The sequence below is a fragment of the Stegodyphus dumicola genome, chromosome 8 (assembly GCF_044657685.1).
Source record: "Stegodyphus dumicola isolate Sdum_Otavi_A_Nest chromosome 8, ASM4465768v1".
Classification (NCBI taxonomy): domain Eukaryota; kingdom Metazoa; phylum Arthropoda; class Arachnida; order Araneae; family Eresidae; genus Stegodyphus; species Stegodyphus dumicola.
This window is the reverse complement of record NC_140775.1, coordinates 11,642,913-11,668,999: the sequence shown is the minus strand read 5'-3', so window position 1 is coordinate 11,668,999 and position 26,087 is coordinate 11,642,913. Positions and strand designations below refer to the sequence as shown.

The 26,087-nt window shown below is 34.0% G+C and overlaps 2 protein-coding genes across 2 annotated transcripts; both read right to left on the bottom strand.

Moving 5' to 3' along the window:
• Nucleotides 1–4,367: 4,367 nt before the first annotated feature.
• Nucleotides 4,368–9,561, bottom strand: LOC146995657 (speckle-type POZ protein B-like). The gene has a single exon (XM_085821582.1). It carries the CDS (start codon nt 9,553–9,555, stop codon nt 8,596–8,598), a length of 960 nt encoding a protein of 319 aa, XP_085677708.1. The 5' UTR covers nt 9,556–9,561; the 3' UTR covers nt 4,368–8,595.
• A 15-nt stretch (nt 9,562–9,576) lies between these two features.
• Nucleotides 9,577–10,293, bottom strand: LOC118193472 (TD and POZ domain-containing protein 3-like). Its single transcript, XM_035364568.1, has one exon. It carries the CDS (start codon nt 10,291–10,293, stop codon nt 9,577–9,579), a length of 717 nt encoding a protein of 238 aa, XP_035220459.1.
• Between the last annotated feature and the right edge of the window lie 15,794 nt (nt 10,294–26,087).

Below are 26,087 nucleotides of genomic sequence, written 5' to 3'. Positions count from 1 at the left end.
CCTTTAAGGAGAGAAAAGCCCTCAACCATATGTCAAAGACTTATTCTCCAGGATATACAATGAATTTATCAGCGGGCAAATTTTGTACTCCTCAAAGAACTAAAAGTGATAGCCTGGTCGTGCACGTTCCACATTAGTGACTTCCTACTGCAGAACTCCTGTACACTTTCTCAATGATGTAACCAAACGGGGAGGGACTACTGCTGTCACTTGTTCAGAGAAGTCTTATGCTTATAATCACGTTGTATTCAGGGAAAATTTCTGCTTGATGGCTAGAATTATATCGACAGAGCATCACACTCAGAAAGGTCTTGAACCCTTGCCTCTTTATTTTCCAAGCTACATGTTTCTGTTAAATTTCTTTCCATATCCTCATACTGTTTCTAGAATTCTCACTATTCTCTTTAGTGGAGCTTTAAAAATTTTATCTTTTTTCCTTGGTGTGCTGCAAAAAAAGGGAGTGGTATCTGTCATTCCTTGAAATAGTACATTATATGTATAATCAGGCTTTAAACTCAGGCGGAGATTGGTTGAGCTGCTTCTTAGCATTCAAGTGGAATTGTAATTCTAGCCGATGTCCCTACTAAGACAAGGTCTGTTACTTTTTTTTTCTATTTAATTATTGAAAATTAATTTAATAATTTATTAGATTTCTCTTTATCTCTTTACATTTTAATTTATTATTTAATTAATATTAATTTAAATTTATTACTTATTTTAATTTTTAGTTTTTTTTTTTTTTTTTCCCTCCTTTCCTTTTTCAGTCTTCCATAGGGCTCTGGCATTTCTAATTTTAGAAATTAAGCCCTGATTATATGAAGTCTGTGAAAGAGAGATACAGAATAAGATAACATATATTGGTACTTTTCCGTTTTGCCGGCGCAGGCGATAAAGTCACCAGTAATGGTACAACTAATGCCAAACGGAATATCCTCGCTGGTAACCTTTTACGCCTCATTTTCAAAACAAGTCGCAGCCATTTCTTATCAGATTAATTTTTTTTTTCAATACTGGCATAAAATTACAAAGAATATTTACCAGATACTTCAATTTTATGACCCAAGACCATTCTCGGTAATTAAGTCAATTAGGAAGCAATCACACTGCTCACCGAAGACGAAAATATAGTAAAGGCAAAGTCAAGAGTTAAATTCAGCAATTCTAATGCACAAGCGAAGTAAAGCACTGCGGTTTTACATAATTTCTGAGTAAGCTATTCGTACGAATTGAAACAATTCTTGCATTTAAACTTGTATTCCAAGATTTGTAAACAAGATTTAACTTGAAATTAATGTAGATAATTACTGAGAGAATTAGATTTTGGTAGTATAGTTTACGTGAGATGAGATCTCTTGGGGTCACGTGATACGAACCAGTGAATCAGGATGTTGAACAATGAAAGCATAGTAAATTCTTAAATTAATGTCTTTTTTACAAATTTATTGTTTTTATTTATTGGCTTTTTACAAAATTTTAAGCTCTATTGAAATATTTATGCCTTCAAAATAAAAAATTCTTAGAACTAACATTTGTTAATATTTTTTATTTGTATACTGTATGTTGTCGCCAATAACGTCTGCTTGGCGAGATTTGCGCCGGCGAAACGGAAAAGTACCCATATATTAAGTGCTATGAGATATTTCCTTAATTCCCTAACTGGGTTGAGAATTGGCATTTGTTAAGTCATGTAAGATATTATATATTAAATCCTATGAGAATAATATAATAATACTAAATGCTATGAGATACTTCCCTAATTCCCAAACTATGGTTGAGAATTGGTATTTTTTTAGTCATGTAAATTTTTTAAAGTTTGTTTCATTACAATATAATTTATTGTATTTTGTGTATTATTAAGTTTATTACATTTTTATATTGATGTTTTGTTGATATTCTAAGAAATACAGGTAACAATGTGTTGTAAAGATGTGGTCCACACAGTATTTGTATTATTATTTCTTGATAGTATTTGATTATAAAATATAATTTTAAGTTTTAATATTTTGGTAACATTAATATTTTCTTTAATGGTAAAGGACTGACTTAAAAATGTATCTGGCATCTACAGAGATTACTGTTATAAAATTTTCTCTTCATACATTACTACAATGTGTTTTTTTATTAGAAGTAGATAATTAAAGAATATAATTTATATGACTACTCTCACCAAAATTTCTTCACTACATTTTATTCTAGGATTCTTCCTTTCTTCCATGCAAAGCATCTATGTGTATAAGTGTCATAATAAATTGCAGGGTATTGCTATCAATGATAAGAAAGCTTTAAGAAGATAGCAATTGTGCTAAATTTGAACTCTTTGTTAAATTTCTAATTTGCAAGCCCTTTGTTCTTTTTGCTTACTTGTTTGTTTAATATTTTTATCTGTAATAATGTTTCTCTTTCTAAAAATTAGGTTTTCATTTAGTATTATTTAAATTTGGTTTAGTACATTGTAGATAGCTTAAAATTTAAGCAGCTACTAGAAAATACCATTTGTTGCCAATACATTTCCTGTTAGGTACCAAATTGTTAAACAAGCTGATGTGATTAAATCCCATTGTTTAATTTCCCAATAAAAGAACTGAAATACAAGTGTTATACAAATATATGCAATGAGATACAATACTATCTGTGTATATTTATAATCAAATCAATGTATATATATGTAAAATATAAAAAAAAATACAATGGCTTTGCTCTTTGCGAACTAGCAACCTTTAATTAATTTTCTGCAATTCAGCATCTCCCCTTAGACCATTACCTTCTAGAACATTTGCGCCTATTACATAACCTCCTCATATAAATGCTGCGTCATAAGTTTTTCTACATTTTTCTAGAAGCTACTCTGTTACATAACCTTTCATATAAATGCTGCATCATAAGTTCTCCTACACAGATGCCTTCTCGCCTTCGTCCTGCTAACGCTTCACTATGCTCCTCTTTGTTAGAACATTAACACGTAAAGTTTAAAGTCAGTCGTATCTAATAGTTCAATTACTGAATAAGTTATTTGATTAACTCCATCTGGAAAAAGTCATCTGCTCTAAATTAAAATAAAGATATGCTTGCTGTTAAAAGTGAAAAGTCCTGAGTCGTCATTTTTCTCCATGCTTCAATCATCGCAGCTTCGTCAACCATCTGCCGGAACGTGTAATGGAATAACCTCACCATTCACCCACGATGTGTTGGAATAACTGAAAACATTACATATATGTAATAATCAAAGTCATGATTCACAACCATCAAATGATATGTATATAATCATTCAATAGTTGCAAATCATGACTTGATTATTATCTTCTGCTAATTTCATTTTCAAAATTATATAAGGGGAGTTTAAAATTTTTTAAAGAGAAATTATACAAATGTTTTGTAATATATTTGTATTGACATGTTCATTTATTATTACTAATGTTTGTGCTTTATTATTTACCATTGTTCTTATGTGATACTTGGGCTGTAAGTTTAGATTGATCTTTTCAATAAAGCCTTATATAATAACACATTTGTACTGACATGTATACAGAAGGCCTGTAGGCTTCTACGTATTTAAAATTTTATGAAGTTTATTCACATTGGATTTTATTTGAAATTCTTCTATGTGTTCCCCCCCCCCAATAGTTCTGAACACTCATCAGTGCTGACTGTGTACATTTGCTGATGTATGTTTATAATTACTAGTTTTTATGAAAAAATTTGATCTATAGTTCTATTTTTGTGTATTGTTTTTAAATAGGAATTTTGTACATGGATACATGTACTATTGGTGTTCAGTATATGGATTTTTGTCCATTGTTTATTGCAAAGATTTCGCCTAAGAGAATCCATATTGGTCTGTGGAGTTTCTGTGCACTGATTTTTGCATGGATTTGGCTTACAAGTAGTACATCTAAAGGTCTACCTTTTTTATTTATTGGTTTATATGCATAAGGTACCCGCATAGGTCTACATATTTCTGTGTACTGATTTTATGGGTATCTGGATAACGGTTACCTGTACAAGTCTGTTGGATTTTCCTGGTTACCTGTATGCCAAAACCCTGTTAGCAGGGCAGTGATTGCTTTAAAAGTACTTTATGCTATTATAATTTTATTATTTTAATATACTACTGTTTGACTATGTTATTTAAATTTTCATCGATAATGAAATCAAAACACTGCAAAGCAGTAAATACTTTCTGGAATTAACATTTCCAAGCATTTTTATCTAACTGCAGAAGATGAATAATAAATTCATAGTTACTATTAATCTTCTTTAGCACTTGTAACATAAATTCACAGCTGTTTTACAACTCACTATTATTAGTATCTTGATTTTACAGCTTAATAAATGCACAGCATGAAAAACTGCAGAAAATGCCAATTAAAAGAGTATAAAGAGAAAAAAAAAACTTTGGTGAACAATGAATACCGAATAAAAGAGCAAGCAGTAGAAATATCATTTTAATCCACTAACCCGATAATAACAAAGGTTAGGTCCACAGTTAATCTGAGAGCTATTAAAAACATGGAAATGAAAAACAACTCATTTTATAATCAAGAGAAAAACATCAATAACAATCCACTTTCTTTTGCAAGCAATATATTCTGAAGAATAAGCTCAATTGGTTACATCAATACTGTATCCCCTCCCTTTTTAGTAATTTTTTCATTGTTCTTATGTGATATTTGATTGTTCTTATGTGAACTCCCCTTATATAATTTTGAAGATTAAGAAAAGGTTGGATCTTAGCAGAGGCCACACCCTTGGCGCGAATGATTTTGGTTAGGACGCGTATCAATGTGTACATGAACAAAGTCAAGGGAGTATGCAATGCCAAGTTTGTGCAATTCTGTGATGTTTTTTTAAGTCAAAATAGGTTGATGTGTACATAAATACCGAAGTTGTGCAATTCTACTACTTTTATTTTCATGTTGGCGTTTTTGAGAAACGCGCGAAGCAGTGCGCACTTCCCAGTTTGTTGCCAAGTGTGTGGGCTCTCCTAGGATTTTACCAAAGCGAAAAATTATGTGAATAATTTAATTTCCAACGGAAGCAGTTAACAGTAAGAACATAAGAAATGGAAAATAGACATGGATAAACTACAGTTTGCTATCACAATATTACTTCTTAAAAATAAACCTAATTCCAATAAGAATACATAGTAACATTAACAATATTATATCTTAATTTCTACTTGCTTGTAACTAGAATATAGTCTGTTCTTATTGCTGTCTCTGCTACTTTCTGAAAGACCAGAGGTAAAATCTGCTGAATACTAGTAGTTCAGCCCCGAGTCCTGGCAAACGGCCTGGGCTGCGTGGGCATTTTCAAGATTTTCCTCATGTATAACATAAGACATGTGCCATTTTCTTTTCAAAAGTTATCCACTGGGCATCCCTCCCTTTCCGTGTAGTGGCTAATGGCAGAGCACAATAATAATAAATTTATAAATAATTAGAGAAGGTGAATGTGTAGCTGACTCATATCGTAGACTGGATGTCAGTTCATGTTTACTTCGTTATGATGGGTCTGTTCTTGTATTCGGCTAGCTTAAAATTTAACATTTACAAGGGAAAAGCTTGGCGTGATATTCATAGGTAGTTTAAAAGGGATTATGAAATTTTCAGAACAGTGCTATAAAAAGCTGGCAGGAAAACACACGAGAAAGACAGCATTAAAAAAAACATACTACTAATAACAGAAGAATAAACATTAGAAATGAAAAACTTTAAATGGTACTAAAGAACAATATTTATTTAAAAGACAACTTGAATAAAGTCATAGAATTCAAACTCGCCTATCATTAAGAACTTTTTATGCCTTACTTTTCAGTATTTCTATATGCTGGATTACTTTCAATAAAACTGTGCATTGTTGTCACACTCAAAAACAGCTCTCAAATGCTATAACATATCTGTCTGATGCTATCAGTGCTATCCCACACAAACTTTACCTTTTGGTCTTTTCCGTAGACAGTTTTCGGTACTTTCGTATTATTGCAACCACCTAGAAGTCGACAAACTGTGGCAACCATACATATAACAATTCTTCAGATAAACATATCGATAACCGTAAGTTTGAATAAGTGATATCATCATTTTTGTACATGCTGTTTTCGTTATATTAGAAGCTCTAAAGGGAAATTGCAATATTTTTGGTCTTCAGATGAATTTTGAAATATTCACTTGTGGGATTTGTCTGTAAATGAAGAAAGTTCTGTTTTTGCAGGAATATAAGATTTTCTGCAAAGGCGGGAATGTTCAGATTTGCATTTTATGATGATGTACTTTGGAAAACAACCGTTTTTGAAAATGCAACCTGAAAGTGTAATGAACACATCACTATTCAAAATGGTAATTGGTTCAAGGAATAGTCTGCTACTGACTACAAAAGTCAGATTTATTTACTACTGGAGTAAACAATGAGCGTTAAATTTTGCTTGGAAAATTTAGGAGTGGGTTGCAAGACTGTGGTAGACTGGGATAATTACATGTGGGAGATGCCATTTGTAATTAGTTTTATAATTGGGTGATACACATTGAACTAAAATTAAGGGTTTAATCCTAGTATCTGGTGCACACGGGATTTGGCTACTTTTGGCGACTTTATGATGAGCAGTAAAAACGGGACATATACGATGAGTAGTAAACAGTCATTCAAAGAATGTATATTGTTATACATAGTATATACAATGTATATACACTAGTGTATAGTATATACTATGTATATAGTGTATAGTATATATATAGACGTTCTTTGGATCATGTTTGGTGTTGGCGATAATTTTCAAAATCGCGTCAAGGCTGCACCGTATACTAGGATTTTACCATATTAAGATAACTACCTAATAACATGTACAGTATCAAATAAATAACTTTTTTCAGTTTGAAATTAACATTTCTCTTAAAATATCACCCAACTGCATCAAGTGGTTGCAATAATCCCAAAGTATCCAGTTTTGTTTTACACAGATGGTTGCAAAAGAATTTTTTCCATCTTTCCTTGATAAACAAAACTAATTTTTTTTTTTAAGACAGTGGCTGGTTAATATGTAACTTGGTTAATCCAGAATTGGCTGCATGAATGTATTCCAAAAAATGGAACTAAATTTAAATATCTTAATTCATTCAGAGGCTCTTGTAGGCTTACATTTTTTTATACTACTATGAAACACGTAGCTTGATTTCTCAAAAATGTGTATCATTTAATATATCACAAATAAACTTCCTAAACAAAATTCGGTAAAAGTTTACAATTAGGTGCCGCTTGTTTACTGGCAATTTTTTTTCAAGCCAAGATCAGCGCCAGGAAGGCACAATTTCAAGATCGCCGCTACACAAAACCAAAATAAGAAGTCACAGATTTGCACAAGATCTGTGTCCATGTACACATCGATCAGTTTTTACTTAAAAAAAATCCTAGAATTGCACAAACTAGGCATTGCGCACTGCTTTAAATATGTCCATGTACACATCAATCTATTTTCATTTAAATAAAATCGGGAAGCTAAAACAAAGTTAAAACTATCCTGGTAACCAGAAGTGAGGTTTTATTGCCAAAATTTAAAAAAAAATTGTCGCCAATCGAAGGGGCACCCAATTCTACACTAGAGCCCAAAATTCGGATAACAACTAAAATATTTTTAATTTAATAACTGGGAAAATGGTGTTAACATTATTTACATGTGCAGAAATATTGAACACTTTTTTGAGTATAATTATACCCACCTTTCATCCCCAAAAATTATTTTACTATGATTTAATGCAAGAAAAACTCATGAAATAAGATCTTTTGAAGATTTATACAATCATAATATTTTGTAATAAATAATTTAAAAATAAAAACACTTTGTTTACTCAAATATGATGTAATATAAATATTATGTGTTCCCCTAATGAAGAATCACACCACTGCACTTATAAGAATTGCACAAACTTGGTATCCATGTGCATCGACCATTTCCACTTATAATATATATATTAAAAATATATATATTAAAAATATATATATATATATATATTAAAAATGTATATATACGTATATTAAATATATATATATATATATATATATATTAAAAATCTACAATAAATGGGACACAAAACACTTTCAATTAGTGAATTTTACATTACTTTGAAATGTAAAAAATCTTTTTCTTTCTTTTTTTTTACTGCCCAAAAATAAGCAAAAACGGTACTTAACGTATTATACCGTCGACTGGCGAAATAGAGCGATTTAACGCCAATAATGGATGATTGCCTCCTCTAGCATTTCCCAGTCAACATGGAGACTGGTAACCGTTGCCGAAATTTCCGCCAGCAGTCGACGAAATAATACATAAGTACAACAGAAATTAATAAAAGTCTGCATTAAATAGAAAATGAAATTTCCTTCAATTTTCAACCATGTGCTTGAATTTTGATGTTAATGAAATTATTCAATTAAAGGCAGGTAAATTCCATTTTCACGTTCCATATTAAAAAAAGAAATCAGCATTGCTAGATTCAAACCATTTTTATGATTTTTCGTTACTTACCAAGGACACTTTTTTCGGCATATATTAAAAATGTTTTTAAACTGAGACTGGAAAGAAAGTTTAATAAATAATTCCTTCTTCTATTTTCGTTTATTTACCAAATCTTGCAACAGTTTTGCTGCTATGTTATTTTCTACAAATTCCTTCCATTCATGGCTTGAAAATATATCTTCTGCATGCTTATTGGTAAATTCTAATACACTATGGTACAAATCATCATCTGAATGCAAACAGGCTATCTGAAGGACATTGCTTACAGTAGTGGTATTAAGATATCTCGATTTCAGATAGCAGGAACACTTTTTCTTCAGTGCATGTAAATCGTATTTATCGGCTGCAGCATACAGCTCCTCAACAGTTTTGCACAGTCTACTGTCCAAGGAACCAGAATACATGTATAAAAGTAGGTCATCCATTATATCAGGATTGATGTCTGAAATTTCAACAATGTTCTTGTTCGCCTCGCTCATATTGGTCAAGAACATTCTAGAAAACACCGGAGATCGAGCGCTTAGAATAAATTTGTGTGCCGGGAATGTTTTCAAACCGGTAACTATATTTACGTCCGATAACGTTCCACTTCTGTAAAGGTTTCGAAAGTCATTTTTGAAAGAATGGCAATTAATAGAGGATACAAATGCGAAAGATGACTTCACGATCTCCGAAGAATGACTGCCGTTCGAAAATTTAAATTCACAATCGAGTAATAACATGTCGCCTTTTGGTTTTGGAGAAATTCTTCGGAAAAACTGTGCACATTTCCACTTTTTCTTTCTTTCGAATGTATACACTTTCTCAAAAGAAGGCCCGTCGAAGGATATTTTGCTTTTTACGAAAATTCGTTGGGATTGAGTATCATACAGCTTGCAAAGGAAAATATCAAAAAATCTACCATCTATGCCCTCTTTGCGCATGTGAAACTTTAAATTCCACCGGCAAGACTCCAGAATAGTGACAGAAAATACATGACTATATAGAACACTATTTATAGGTAATCTGGAAAAGTTTTGAATTGGCCATTCGAATGATATTTTTTCCATGATAATGCGGGTTTTTGCTGTCTAGTCTACATACGGTGTACACTGCAGACTCGGGAATCCGTACTTGATCTTAGCCAAGTGCAGATTCGCTAAAATTTCAGGTTTACTGCAGTCTAGTTTTCCAGTGTAAATATATTCCAACATAGCCTCCAGGACATCTGCATTCACATCCAGAATTTGTTCGCAAGTTTCTTTAGCATGCAGCGTTTCTAGAAGTTTAGGCCATCGTACTGATAAAATAGCTTTATGCACTTTGAATGTCGAATCACCAGTACGTAACACGACGTCCGCAAACAACTCATTTTTGTACGAAAGTTCAGGCAGTTCTTTATTTGAGTCACCCACAGGCTGAAAAGTGCATGTTAGAATCAGAATATCGTGTCCCAGTGAACGATAATGACGAATTCTTTTAAATGCACAAAGAAATCCATGACCATTAGAATTATCAACCTCCATCTTGTTAGGAATGTTGCGGTATATCATTCCGTTGGAGTCTAGTATTTGAGCACTACATTTCATAGTACATACTTCCGAAATATTATCATCTCTGGTGACATAAACGCATATATCAGTACGTTCATTATAATTCTGAGCAAATATTTCAAGATGCAATTTCATGCCGGGCAATGAATTCAAAACAAAATCTGGACTGCGTAGACTTTTCCCTCTTGAGTCATGGTATATATTACTAAAGTCTTCAATAAACCAGGTGAAAGTAAATTCTCCTTCCTGCTCCATTAAATACAGCGAGTTCCGTTCTAATGATTATATATTCTAATGAAATCCATGCTTCTAAATAACACGGTTATCAGTTTTGCTTTTAGGTTAAAAATGAACAAAGCCTTTATTCTTCGCTTACTACTGATGGCGTTAATAACGAATACACTCAAATGATTAATTGCGTTATTGCTGCCGTTAACTGCGCCAAAATTGGCCACCTTGTATTTCGTAAACTGAACAAGCCTACTTGTTGGAGAAATGTGTTGTCAGATCCTGCGGTCTTTCGCAAGTTTGCTACTTTTCACTAACTTCTGCGACTAAAATTCATAGCTATGGATTTTGAAAGTTTTTGCTACTCTATAATTTCCTTGGGCTATTTTTTTGTCAGCTTTTAAATTTTTTAATACATCGTAAAATGCTTACATGATAAAATAATGTGTTTACTAAAATTAATTTATAATAAATAAATAAATTAATAATTTATTTTGGCTTAAATAGAATTTGGCATCTGGCACTCGTGAGATCACAGAGCAGGTGTTAATAGTTTTCAGCGCCAATCGCTAGAAAGCTTATTTCACATGTTTGATTGATTGTTTTGTTTAATATTTGCCAATGACAAGTGCAGATGTAGAAAGGGTAAATTGAAAATTCACTTTGAGAAACCAAACATCGAAACAGAATGTGTTTGGAACTCCTAGATTCCATACTTCAAATGAAGATGTCATTGGAAGAAAATAAAAATCTGCTGTGTGTACTTCGTACCATCACCATCAAAGCTCATATATAAAAAGAAAGAAATGAGTATTACTCACCAAGAAAATGAACAGAGTGGTGAAAAGCTATTAAATTAAATTTTCTTTTAAATAACTGTAAAATAAAAAATGCGCATTTTTATGATTCCCCCCTTTTAAGCATTAGTCAATTTATCAGGTATGTTATGATAACATGTTCTGTCCTGTATTTTATTTTAAGTACTAGTCGACTTATTTTAAAATGAAGAAGCATTTTATCAGAATTAATTATCTTCATTAGAGCAGAAATTTATAAGCTCTATAAAACAGTTACTTTCACAGATCAAAATTATCTAGAATCAGGTGTCTTAGAGCTTATTTACTGTGTTTGTTCTATAACATATTTTATTTCAAATGTTATATTATTTTCAAAATGAAATATTGATGATCAAAATGAAATATTGAATAAAATGAAATATTGATGAAAAATGATCAAAACTATCATTGATTTAGAACTCGTATATACCGTCTAAACAAAACAGTTAAAACTTTAGGAATTAAGACATCAGTGTCTGTTCATAATTGGAATAAGGATAAAAGTTTACAATTGGGTGCCCCTTGTTTATTGGCGATTTATTCTTTTTTGACGCCAAGATCGGCGCCAGGAAGACGCAATTTCAAGATGGCCGCTACACAAAACCAAAATAAGAAGTCGAAGAATTGCATAAGATATGTGTCCATGTACACATCGATCTGTTTTTACTTAAAAAAACATCCTAGAATTGCACAAACTAGGCATTGCGCACTGCCTTAAATATGTCCATGTACACATCAATCTATTTTCATTTAAATAAAATCGGGAAGCTAAAACAAAGTTAAAACTATCGTGGTAACCAGAAATGAGGTTTCATCGCCAAAATTTTTTAAAAAATGTTGCCGATCGAAGGGGCACCCAATTCTACACTGAAGCCGGAATGAGTAGCTCATTGTATCTATAACATTCCAAGATATCATTCTTTGCACTTTTTTCCTTATTGAAATTCTGTAAAAAAAATCAATATTCAGGGAGACAGACACTGTTATTTATTTATTTAGCATGTATGTCAATAATTTTTCTCTTTTCCATGTTTAAAAATTCTAGGGCGATAGAACTAGTAAAAATAGGGAAGATTACACACACACACACACACACACACTCATATTATATATGTGGTATATACACACACATATTTTATATGTGGACATATGTGGTATCCGTTAGTTCAACACAGCCACCAGAGGACATCACGTGTACGCCGACAGCGAGAGCGAGGACATAGATGTTGATTCCACGCGAAGATGGTAACTAAAGAACTGTATATGAAAGCGGGCGCGAGTAGACGCCGATCAGCTATTTAAAAATACTTAAAAGTGATGCAGAACTGTATTTGTATCTAGCGATCGCGAAAACGGGTAACGGTACTGTTATTTAGTTCAAATCTGTAGCTTTTCGATTATTCATTAAATGTCTGTGGTATAGAAGTGTTATTTAACTTAAGGATATCATCTTCAACTCCCCGCAGAAAATCTGGGGGCTCGGCCGGGATCCGACCAAGAAACAAGCAAGGTAAAGTAGTATTTTATACCAATTAACTATAACCATCACGAGTGTATTAAATAATATGAGAAAACAAGACTTAAAAAAATAATCGCAGGAGAATTAGGCCTAACACTGCCGGCTACTACAACTACTAAGAACATATAGTGAATTTGAGTTTCAGAGAGCAGCGCCTCCTTTTACTCTGTATCACTCGAAGAACATCAGTAAAACAATAAGACGAAAGTGGTACAGGTGGCCGCCATCAGTCGACGAAAAAGGTGAGTTTCTGGTCGAAGGTCCAAATCAGTGAACTGAAGAATCTAGTATGAGTAAAAAATGTTAAGGATGGAGAATGTCAGATGGATATTTGTGCTTTTCTCTGGGAAATGGAGAACATCTAAGAGAGTTGATACAGTTGTTGAAGCGAAAGTAATAGAAATCAAAACTATCATTGAGAATGCTAGTATTTATAAAACTAATCCTAAATTTATTCGCGGAATTATTAAATCTTTTGCAGAGAATCAAAAGAACAAAGAGCAGTCAAAATTAGAATGTGAAAATTTAAGTTAGCTCAGCTTAAGAAGGAAATTGAGCTCCAAAAACTGAAACCAATTGGCTGGCGAGAATGCCGATCGAGTTGTGTTTACAGATTTTGAACCAGCATCGCGAAGTTTAGAAAATATCATTAAAAGCGTTAAAACACTAACTATAGCTGTACGTCAGGAGACCGGAAGCGGATCGCGGATTATGATAAAATAAAAGCACTAATCTTGAAAGAATTTCAGCCGACACCGCGTGAATGTTTGAATAATTTTTAAAATGCTCAGAGACATTCATCTGAATCGCATGTTCAGTTCGCGTCAGGGGCATAGCTAGTGGGGGGGGGCAAGGGAGGATATCTGTCTCCGGGCGCAGAATCCAAAGGGCACCAAACTGATGTTACGACATTTTAGAATTAAATGTTTTTCATCCTTGGCAAGCAGTAGAGGGCGCGAAATCTTCAGTTGTCCCTGGGCGCTGAAAACCCTAGCTACGACTCTGGTTCGCGTCTCGACTAAGTGCAACTTTCGATTATTATTGTAAGTTAAGAGTAGATGACTTTAAGAAATTGTGTGATCCTGTTGTATCTGATAAGTTGTATGAAATGCTTGATTCTAAAACAGAGAAACATATTAGTGTTCGGGAGGGCCAAAGTTGGTTCCCACCTAATCAATTGGGAAGAGGATGTGATTTATTTTATTCATCCAGGGGTAAGTCTTTAGTTGATACCAGTAACACGCAAATCGAAACTCCAGAAAATAAAAAGCTTAATTTTCCCAAAAACAATCTTAAAAAATTGCTGACAGAAAAATTTCAAGGATTCAGGGTATAGGCTGTAAATCGGAATAGTGGTAAAACAGAACATATTTCCTATGTATGCGGGAGTAAGGGTGAATTGTTTCATTTTGCGAGAAATTGCCCCAAACGTTTCGAAAAGGAAGAAAATTTGCCTCAAAAAAAGGTATCTGGGTTAAAGATTGAGTCGGATAATGCAGCTAGAAGAAAGTTAGAATTTATTGAATTGTTGATTGATGGTAAGAAAATAAAATGTTTAATAGATTCTGGGAGTGAACTGATAGTTGTAAAGAAATCTCTTTTCCGGATAAAATACCATCTGGATTAATAGAAATCAATTCTTTTGGTCAAGTGGTTGAAGCAGAAACGGCTAATTTTTTTTTTTTTTTTTTTATTCGAAAGCGAAAAACAAATTGAACTAGAGGCAGCGATGGTTTATGAGCTGATAACAGACTGTATTTTGCCCCCCTCCTCCATGTTTAGCTGACATCTGCTGTGATCGGGTGATGATTACGCAATATGAAAATAATTCCGTCTCTTCAGAAAGGAATTTTTTGTCTTTTATTTCTGCTGACAGCGAAATAGATTTATGCACATAAAGGATAAAGGATTACGAAATACTGTTTCCACTCTTATTAAAGAGTATAAACCACTAGACAAACCGAGCAGTACAGACTTAAAAATGAAAATTAAATTAAAAAATGAAATTCCAGTTTCTCAGCTTTCGAGGAGAATTTTTTTTTTGCTGACTAAATAAAGGATGGGATTATAAAGCCATCTTGCTCAAAATATGCTTCGCCAAAGAACAAAATGGGGTAAGACACGAATTTGTGTTGACTTCCGGCAATTAAATAAAAAAATAGTTGAGGATTCTTTTCCCATAGCACAAGTAGAAGAGGTTTTAGATCATTTGGGTGAAGCAAAGGTTTTTTTCGACGTTAGACTTAAAAAATGTTTTTTTTTTTTTTTTTTTTTTTTTTTTTTTTCATGTTCCGGTGGAGGAAAACTGCACTAAATATTTAGCATTCATTACACATGCAGGTCTGTACGAATTCCTAAAAGCACCTTTTGGTTTGTGCACGTCACCTAGTGTGTTCAAAAGATTTATTTATAATGTGTTTAGATATTTAATTCGGGAAAACACTGTTGTTACTTACATGGACGATTTTATTATTCCAGCGCGAAATGAGAAAGAAGGTTTCGAAAAGTTAAAACGCGTTTTAGAAGTAGCCAAAGAATACGATTTGCAGATCAATTTTAAGAAATGCCAATTTTTGAAAAGAAAAATAGAATTTCTCGGGTATATAATTGAGGATGGTACAAATTGCCCATCATCTGAAAAAACCAGGGCTGTTAAAAATTTCCCGGAGCTCAAAAACCTTAAGTAGATTCAGAGCTTCTTGGGTCTTACTGGGTATTTGAGGAAATTTATTGCCAATTATTCAAAAATAGCGAAACCACTAAGTGATCTTCTTCGCAACGAAGCAGAACTCAGATTTGGGGCTGAGCAAAAAGAGGCATTTAACAAATTGAAAGAACTTTTATCGACAAGTCCTGCTCTTCATATTTTTAAAGAAGGAGCATGATTTGAATTGCATACAGACGCAAGCAGTCATGGTTTCGGCGCTTTATTCCTACAAAAGTCAGATGACGGACAGTTACACCCCATTTACTTCATGATTAAAAAAACTACTCTCCAACAAGAGAAGCTATCTAATTATGAGCTTGAAATTTTAGCTATAGTAGGAGCTCTAAAGAAATATAGGAATTACCTTTTGGGATCTTAGGTCAGAATAATTACTGATTGTGATGCCTTCCAGAAGACTATGTTCAAGAAAGATTTAACCCCTAAAGTGGCGTGATGGGTGTTACTTCTAGAAGAATTTGACTATGAAATTTTCACAGATCTGGGCAGCAAATGAGGCATGTGGATTCATTAAGCCGAAACACTGTCATGTTGGTTGCCTGTTCTCAGGGAGAAGTTACAGCCAAAATTACAGCTGCGCAAAGAAGTGATGAGCGTCTCCAGTTGCTAAAATCCTTAGTCGAGCAAGGACTAAAGAATGATTTCTTAGTGAAGAATGGTGTATTATACAAGTTCGACAGTGGTCACAAGTTACTTGTGGTACCCGAAACATTGGAGCTAGAAATCATACGTAGTATCCACAACAAGGGACATTTCGCAGTGTCTAGAACGGAAGATCTACTGAAAATGGAGTTTTATATTCCTAACCTTGGAAAACGAATTGAACAAGTTATCTCAAATCGTGTAGAGTGTATTTTGTGCGACAGAAAACGAGGTAAGGGCGAATGTTTGCTGAACCCCATACCAAAAGACAGTATCCCTTTCAGGACTTTCATATCGATTCTATAGGACCTCTACCTTCGACAAATAAGAACTACAGTCACATCTTAAGCGTGATTTACGCATTTACAAAGTTCATGTGTCTCTATCCAGTAAAGTCTACATCAGCTCAAGAGGCATTGCTGAAGCTGAAACTACAGCAATCAACTTTCGGTCATCCTTTGAGAATAATAAACAATAAAGGTAAGGCTTTTACCTCTAAAGACTTTGAAGATTATTGTAGTCAAGAGAAGTTCCAGCACATATTTACAACTACAGGCTTTCCTCGAGGAAGTGGGCAGGTGTAAAGAATTCATCTGACTCTGATTCTAGTTCTATCCAAATTATGCATAGATGATCCTTCCAAGTGGTACAAATATGCTGGAGATGTACAACGGATCTTGAACAGCAGTAAGAGCAGAATCACAAAGAGCTCTCCATTTGAGCTACTCACTGGTGTTAAAATGAGCAATCGAGAGGACTTAAAGATTATGGAGATTCTCGAAGAAGAAACAAATAATTATGATCAAAGATCGAGAGGATATGAGAGAGGAAGCAAGGAAAAACACCCTAAAGATTCAGGAAGAAAATAGAAAAACTTACAACGAGAAGAGGAAAGAGACACAGGTATACAATGTGAATGACCTAGTTGCCATACAAAGAACGTAGTATGGAGGTGGTCTAAAGTTAAGGCGAAAGTTCATCGGTCCGTATCGTGTAACAGCTAGGAAAGAGTAAAGATCGGTACCAGGTGGAAAGAGTAGGACACCATGAAGGTCCTGGCTGTACCACTATAGCAGCTGCTCACATGAAGCCATAGATTGTTCATTCTTAGGACTGTGTGCGGTTCTTCCGCACTTCTATCTTTTTTTCTCTCCCTTTTTTTTTTTTTTTTAATTTATTTTCAGGTGCTGTCTGGCAACATACCAGTGTTGCTGATCCGTGTTTTCGAGGGCGAAAACAGAGTCAGAATCGCCAAGCTGTGGTATCCATTAGTTCAACACAGCCACCAGAGGGCATCACGTGTGCGCCGACGGCGAGAGCGAGGAGATAGATGTTGATTCCACGCGAAGGAGTAGCGTCTCCGTTCTGCAGGGCTAACGCTTCACACGTGCGCATTGATATGATTCCCTAGCGTATTAGCCTGACATCTGTTATACACTATAAGATTCGCGATTAAAGTTATTGGCGATTAATGTTTTCCCGTTAACTATTGTCACCCCTAGAGTTAACCCTGATTTACCGGTTTACTTGTGTCTTATATTTAGTGTGATTATTATTTATAAATTTGAGTCACTAAACTAAAAAAATTTTGTGAATTTGTATATGTAGACTAAAAAGTTCTTCAACATAAACAACACCCATTTTCTTTCGCTATTTCCAGCTATTGACAGAATACTTGAAATTTTATTTCACAAGAACGTTTTGAAGGGATGATAAAAATTGTATTGAAATGTACTATTTATGATTTGTAGAAGGGAAACTCACATTATTTAACAAAGCTATGTTGATTATGGAAAGTACAAAAGCAACTCATATTGTCAATGAAATTGGAAAAATTGTGGAGAAAAATGGATGCAAAATTTCAGTCATTTCAAAGAAAACACATTTCATTGCATAGTGCCATTTAATTGATATAATAAATACCTTTTCAAACGTGCGAGACACACTGGCAGCAATCAAAAGAATTTTATCAATTATGAGCATCATAAAAAATTGTTTGAAGAAAGAGGTAAATTGGCTGAATCAACAGTAAAAGCTATACTAATCTGCAAAATTAATAGCCATCTAAATTGCAGTGACTTTTTCGATATTGTTAAAAATAACAAAGTTCACACTAGTGATAAAAACACTAGACACTAATGGTAAATACTAATGAATAATATATTGAATTACTAAAATTTTTTTAACGCATTGTTATTTTTTGTTAATAACTTCTTTATTTAGGCTTTCCGATCCTTATTTATTTTCCTTTTTTCTTAACAGATGCTTTTTTAGGTTTTATTTTCTGTGCGAATATTTTCTCAAAATTTTTCTGGTTTGAGCAAAAAATATTATGGGAAGCCTAGCCATTATAGGAACGACGACGAATAAAGTGTATGTGTTTTAATCAACAAGATATATAATCAACAAGATAACATAATCAACAAGATATATAATATAGAAGAAAATATAGATATATAGATAGATATAAAAACTGCATTGGGAAAAAATTGAAAAATGAGTTTCAGTTAATTGATTATGGCAAAGCACTTAACAATTATTTGGATGAGAGATGCCTTTGGAAAAATAGGAATTCAAATAAATTTCAAAAGAAATTTTATAACAGTAAATATAGGATGGAATATCAAACAAAAAATACATTAGGAAATAAATATGAAATAATGTTAAGTGAAGCGTTACAGAAACCTACACTACAGTATTAATTTAAAGCAATTCAAAAACATCCATACGTCAACAAAGAATAACATCTATTTTGAAGAAAGAACAACGTGGGCTTCCGCAAACGCTTTGAAGTCCCGTGTAAATAAATTCCACATTTCTAGGTTTATCAGAATAACCAATCAGTAATTCTTAATGCAAACAGTACAGAATATTTATCTTTTGGAATATGAATACTTTTAGACATTTATTTATTTATTTTTGTATATGGATAAAAAACACAGCACACACAATTCGCAGCAATTTACAATGCGTGCCTGACGTCTACATTCGTCGCCAATCGGCGAAGGTTGCCGTCAACTATTTAAAAAATACTTAAACGTGATGCAGAACTAGTGATGAGTCGGTACTACCGAACCGGGTATTTTGTAACGGGTACTGAAAATCGGTACATCCAAGTACCCGTTACTTCAGTACCGAAATCGGTACTTTTCGGTATTCGTTACTTCTGTACCGAAACGGGTACTTTTCGGTATTCGTTACTTCTGTTCCAAAACGGGCACTTTTCGGTATTCGTTACTTCTGTCCCGAAACGGATACTTTTCGGTATTCGTTACTTCTGTACCGAAACGGGTGCTTTTCGGTATTCGTTACTTTGTAACGAAAATATGCGTCTCTTCTCGGTATTCGTTACTGGAGGATCGATGAGGGTTCAGCTCACTTCGGTTTTGGTACGAGAACAGTAGTATCTGGTTGTATTTGCGAAATGGTGATATGCGCTCCTTGTGTCCGTGAATGGTCTGCTCCTCAGACACTTCCGTAGTTGACATGTTTTCTGATATTCAAAATCTTACTCCGTACAGATAAAATCAAACACGATGTGACGTGGCAGAGTTCTTTCAGTGCGCAAAATCGTTAGCTGCGTATTTCGGTACTCCAAATCGTTACTAGGGCACTTCGGTACTCCAAATCGTTACTAGGGTACTCCGGTACAGTAAACCGTTACTAGGGTACTCCGGTACAGCAAACCGTTTCTCCGGTACTCCAAATCGTTACTTGAGTACTCGGTATTGAAATCGGTTTTCGGTACTTTTCAAAGTAACGGTTACTTGAGTAACGGATATTTTGTACCGGGTATTTGTCTGTACCCGTTACTCTCATACCGGGTACAAGAATGTACCGAAGTTGCCTATCACTATGCAGAACCGTATTTGTATCTAACGAGCGCAAGAACGCGCAACGGTACTGTTATTTAATTCAAATCTGTAGCTTTTTGTTTATTATTCATTAAATGTCTGTGGTCTAGAAGTGTTATTTACTTGAAGATATCATCTTCAACTTCCCACCCACATATATTATATATAAAATAAATTTATAAAAATTATATAATATTTTATATATGATACAACTTGTAATATAATTTATATATTAAATTTCTGATTATAAATGTGTGATAGAAAAATACTGTAAGTTGGGAATCGTAGAATCAGTAACTGAACAAAATAATACAGGTCAGAATCCGATATATTACCACATCACCCAGTAATTCGAAAGGAAAAGAATACAACAAAATTAAGACTTGTTTTTGATGCTTTTTCGCATCTTCCTCATGCTCCTTCGCTAAACGAATTATTACATCATGGAACAAACTTAAACCCAGATCTCTTAAAACTTATTCTTAAATTTCGAATTAACCAAATCGCATTCATTGCTGATATTCAGATGGCACATCTACAGATTAGTTTAGTAGAAACTGAATGTGATATTGTGCGTTTTCTGTGGATAGCCGATTTACGAGATAATGTCTCTGATATTGAACAAAAATTCTACGAATGACTAGAATTCTGTTTGGTCCTTCCAGTCGGCTTCTTTTAGCTGTTGTAATTAAATTTCACTTGAAGCAATATTCCACTATGTATTCAGATATTTGTTTGATATTATATGAATCAATGTGCGATTTGCTATCATATCTTCGACGATTTGCTATCAGGAGCTCCGGATGGAGAAGAAGCTTTCAGAATATCTGAAGAAGCAGACTACATATTCAAAGGAGTAGGAATGAAATTTCGAAAATGGAGAAGTAATTCTGTAAATCTTGAAAAACCTGCGGTCTAATTATGGCTTTGAAACTGGTACGCCAGACGATACAGTTATGTTCATCAAAGGTATTGGGAACGGACAATGTTCAAAAGGACGGTTTTAAATTTGACATAAAAAACCTATTAAATTTTTTGAATTTGGATGACACTAGACCTACAGTAATAAGAACTGCGGGAAGCATATTTGATCGAGTGGGTTTTCTTTCTGCCTTTTCTGTAAAGCTTAAACTAATTTTCCAAGAAACTAACGTTAAGTTATCGAATAACATCAGAGACAGAACACTCGCAGCGCCACCTAACGGCGGAAGCTATCAATTCATAATATCTTGCCCCCCCATGAACTGCAAGTTCATTAGTTAAATCTAACTAATTAATACTTACTTATCAATAACAATAATGATTAATTATCAGTGCTATAATTAATATCAAAACAACGTAATGAAAATAGTTACTACAAAATCGTGCTGCCGCAACCGGGGATCGAACCAGGGACCTTTAGACTGACCATCCCATCAGCGTAAGTATTAACACCACCGATGAACTTAAACGTTTTGTTTCATCAGAAATTAGTTCCCAAAAATAATTTGATCGAATTAGAATGTGAATTTTATGATGATCACTTTCACCATCTTCATAATCAGATAATTTAATATTTAAAAAATGCATCTGGTTATTCAGTTCCTGGATAGGAATTTCTATTAAAGCATTACAAATTTCTGGTGATACTAATGCTTCAATAGTCAAAGGTTTACTTTCGGAGTTTTCGATGTTACATAACTGGAATTCAACCTGTCCACTGCAGTATTATTACCAAAAGTGCGTAATTTATTATTATTTTTTTTAAGCCTACGATTCCTGTGCGAGAAATAATGGCTCGAAACGTTTGTAGGAAAGCAATTTGTTTACGATTTGTAATTTCTTTCTTTTCTGGTATAACTGATATCAATATTACATCAGAGTTATCAATAGGATTAACCTGTTCACATAAAGAATCATTTACAACTGGGTAAGTCTTACATAATGGCTTAAATGCTAATTGCTATATTAGCCCAGTTGGGCTTTAATAAGCTATATTGATCTAATCCCCTAAGGACAATCAGAATGTCAACTATCAGCTAGTTACCAGCCGGGAAATCGGAGCGGGTAAGGAAAAGAGGGCCCATCGGCCATAGTGACAAAGTCCAATCATCAAAGTAACTTAACTCTCACCCCTGAGACAAGAGTAATAATCCCGTGTATGGAGCTATGAAGATGCAAAAGAAATGAAAATACATGAAATGTGCATAGGATACAGTGTTGAACATGTAATAAACAATTGAAAGTGAAGTAATGTACGCATAAAAATGTGTTATTTACATATTTGAAAACGAGTGGGCTAAGTGACAAAATTGTGATCCCTCATTCTGTGAGCCGTGAAATACCTGATATTGTAGTCCTCAGGAATGCAGACATAGTTCAGTACAGCATTAAAGTTTCCTTTACTGCATTTCAAGCCTTTGTCAAAGAACTTGCTGTTAAGTTTTTGCAGATATTTGTCAATATATTCAACTTGTAAATCATCGTGCAGGAGTTTGTTACGGATTAAAAATGCGCTCCTGTCATGGTGCGTAAATTGTGTTTTGAGTCACCTGCAATTTGTTGATATCTGAGCTCGTAGCAGTCGCCCAGACAGGGGACGCATAACACATAATTGGTCTTAAAATAATTGGACACATAATTGGTCTTAAAATGGAAATATAAATCTGTCTTTTCCTTCTCAGATCTAACTGCGAGCTGCGCCCTAGCAGTACTTGTAATTGTTGAGCAATTCCTCTGGTCTTGTTTGCAATGTAATTGACATGCGTACTCCACGTGAGTCTTCGATTCAAGTAAACACCTAAATACTTGGCCTTGTTTACCATCGGGACACGTTGGCCGAATAGGTAAAGTGGCTGAACTGAGACCAGTATTTTCTTCCTTCTAACAAGAAGTAGCTGTGATTTAGTCGCATTGATGGAAATCTTCCACCTGGAGCACCACTCCTCAATGTCCATAATTATATCCCGCATAACAGAAATTGCCCTGTTAGGCTGAATAGATCTGACCGCTACAGCAGTGTCATCCGCATAACAGGCCAGCAATGTATTTCTGTTGAGTTTATCCCGCGGGAAATTAGCCGCATAGAAAAGATAGAGTACTGGGCCAAGACAGGACCCTTGGGGGGCCCCTGCAGCGATAGTTTTGTATCCAGAATGACTTTGCTTGCAGCTAACAGTAAAGTAACGATTTGCAATATAAGATCTGGTGAGTAAGTTCAGTTCTCTAGGCAAATTCATCATTATCAATTTATATATTAAGCCCTCATGCCAGACACGGTCGAATGCTTTGGTCACGTCCAGCATGAGCACTGCAGTACAACTCTTATGATGCAGAGCAGAGCTGATAAATTCCACAAGCCTAATCAGTTGTTTAGATGTGCAAAGTTCGCTCCTAAATCCGTACTGATCTTCCGGAAGTACCTGTAAATAAGGCTGGAATTTCCTTAAAATTATTCGTTCAAAGATCTTGCCTATATTAGAGAGCAAGCTTATGGGCCTGTGATTCTCCGCCTTAGTGATGTCTTTTGCAGGCTTCGGTAGTAAGAAAACTTTTGCGTACTTCCAGCAGTCCGGGAAGTAGCATAACGTAATGAATATATTAAAAATGCTGGAAAGTCTTGTGATTCCACCGCGCGGGAGGTTCCTGATCATTAAATTTGTAACTTCATCAATACCTGGGGCTTTCTTGGGGTTCAATTTGGAGATAATATCCGTAACTTCTCTTGGATTAGTTAAACCATCGGCATTTAGAACCGTGGGAGCACCTAGCCATTCTTCTACTTTCATTCTGACTTGGGTCTCAAAGTGAATATTACGAGGTGTCTGATTGGGAGAAAACTGCTTTTCAAGATGTGAAGCGAAAATCTGACATATGTCAGTATCTGAATAAGCAGTCACGCCGTTGGCAATAATTGGCCTATCACACTGATGCGTCCTCTTTAACATTTTTGTAAACTGCCAGAAGGCATCACTGTCTAAGTTTAACTCCTCCATTTTATCATTCCAAGCCTCACACTTTAATTTATGCATTTCAAGCTTAATATGCTTACTGATCCTATTTAACTCCGTTTTAATAATTGGGTCCCAGGTGATATTATACCTCCTTCGCAGCCTGTTTCTTTCGGCTATGAGAGATTTGATGTACTTTGGAATCTTAGCGATTTTACAAGACCTTTGAGTAACCTTGGTGGCCTCATAGTAAGAGTCATTAAGACATGTAGTAAACTTATCAATCTCCTTGTCAATATTAGAAGGGCTTTTCATAGCACCTAATTTAGGGAGCCTCACTTTCACCACATTGTGGTACATTCTCCAGTCGGTATGGGTTTTAACAACATAATGGCATACATTATGTAAGACGTAAGTTCAACCTCTGCATAATTTTTCAGTTTGGGAACCTTTTATAACGCAAGAAATGTCTACCATTTCTTTTTAGAATATCTTTCTTTTACACTGTGTTAAATTTATTACAATCATCTGATAAAATGATCAGTTACTTAATCGCAAAAAACTCATAAGTTTCCGACAAGTGTGTGTAAGGCCGCAGCTGTTGACTGTTTTCTTAGATTTTTATTTTTATTTTCGTATTATACGAACCTTTCTTTGTTTTGTTTATATTAGCGAGAATATATTTATATGTATTTTTTTAATAAATATTATAGCAACCCATCGATTTAGTTAAAAAAAAGTGAAGGTTTAATAGATCCGTTATTTCCTTCGTCATCATGCAGTTGGCTAAATTCTAAACCTGTATCAGTTGATAATCCTTAAACAAAAATAGGGAAAAGAAATGCGTCATAAGAGTTTGGCTCAATGCCAAAGCTCGCTAAAGCTTGTATTTCGACATTAACATGGTCGTACTTAACACTGTATATACGGATGTCTATCTGTCATTCTTTTCTGCTAAAGCGCGATTTTAATATCTCGATTGCCTTATTACAATTTTTTGAAGTCTATGATAAACCTCCCATGGAAGTTATTGCATCGCCTTTTAAATATGTTTTTAAATAATTAAACTTTTCCAAATCATTCAAAGCTTCGTTATCATGAATATTTCGCCATCAAATATTTCGATTAGTAAACGTGAAAGTTTAATTTGCGCAGAATTCAAAACCGATATAGTCGAGCTGGGCCCGCTCCGTCAATAGGTGCAGGAGTCAAAATGTCCGACAAATTGCTTAATCCTTATTTTGTATCTACTGTTGCAATCGTAGTACAGCGTTTTTTTTTTTTTTTTTTTTTTTTTTTTAATAATCACTTGTCGTAATTGTTATTCTACATAAAAAAAAAAAGGTACATGCAATTACATATTTTGTTAAAAAACTTACATTAGCTTTTTAATTCAGAAAAGCAATAATTTGAGCATAATTACTCGAAAAATGTTTTTTTACATGAACCATTCATTTATTAAATTAAAAATTATTAGCTTTTGAGAAGAAAAGATTGACATATTACGGAATATCACTGAATTTAAAATATACATATTTGAGATTTGAAGTGAAATAAAAGTATACAAGGTGTCCTGAAATTAAAAATTGACCATTTTCCCATTTTTAGCTATATGGTTTGGTTTGGTTTATTAGATTACGGCAAAGAACTCGAGGGATATCTGCCTTAAGGGAGGAATGCTTTCGTGGAGGACTTTTTAAGGAAAACTGGCTCGTATACACGTTACACATGGGGAAAACCACGAAAACACCCATGCAGCCAGCCCGTTCGCGGGATTCGAACCTCGGACCGAACTACCAATGTTCAGCGACGTTACCGCTCGGCCGCTGGTGAGGCTTTTAGCTATATGAAAAACCGAAGAAACATGTTTCGTTATTTCATTACGTCTTAAATACATACTTTAAATTTGATTTATTTATTTTAACAAACAAAGTAATACCATCAGCTCCTTGAATTATTTGGTATTGATGTAGTAGTTCATATTTTTTTCAGCAGTGGTTTAAAATATACTAAATTTTTCAGAAGAAAGGTAAAATATTTCAAACAGTGACTTTCCGAGCGTTTTTAAAAGAAGTGTTTTACACAATAGTTCTTATAACAGTTTTTTTCTTTTATTTTACTTCCACTTATTCCCCCGTTTAAAAATTATTATTATTATTTTTTTTTTTTGGGTTTTTCATATTATTATGTTAATAATACTTCATTTTAAGTGTTAACCATAAACAATTTCCCTTTAATATCATCGTAACTGCATAAAGCCGCTCACAATACATTTGCACGAAGGCGCCGATTAGGCTTGGCGCGGGTCTGAGTCAA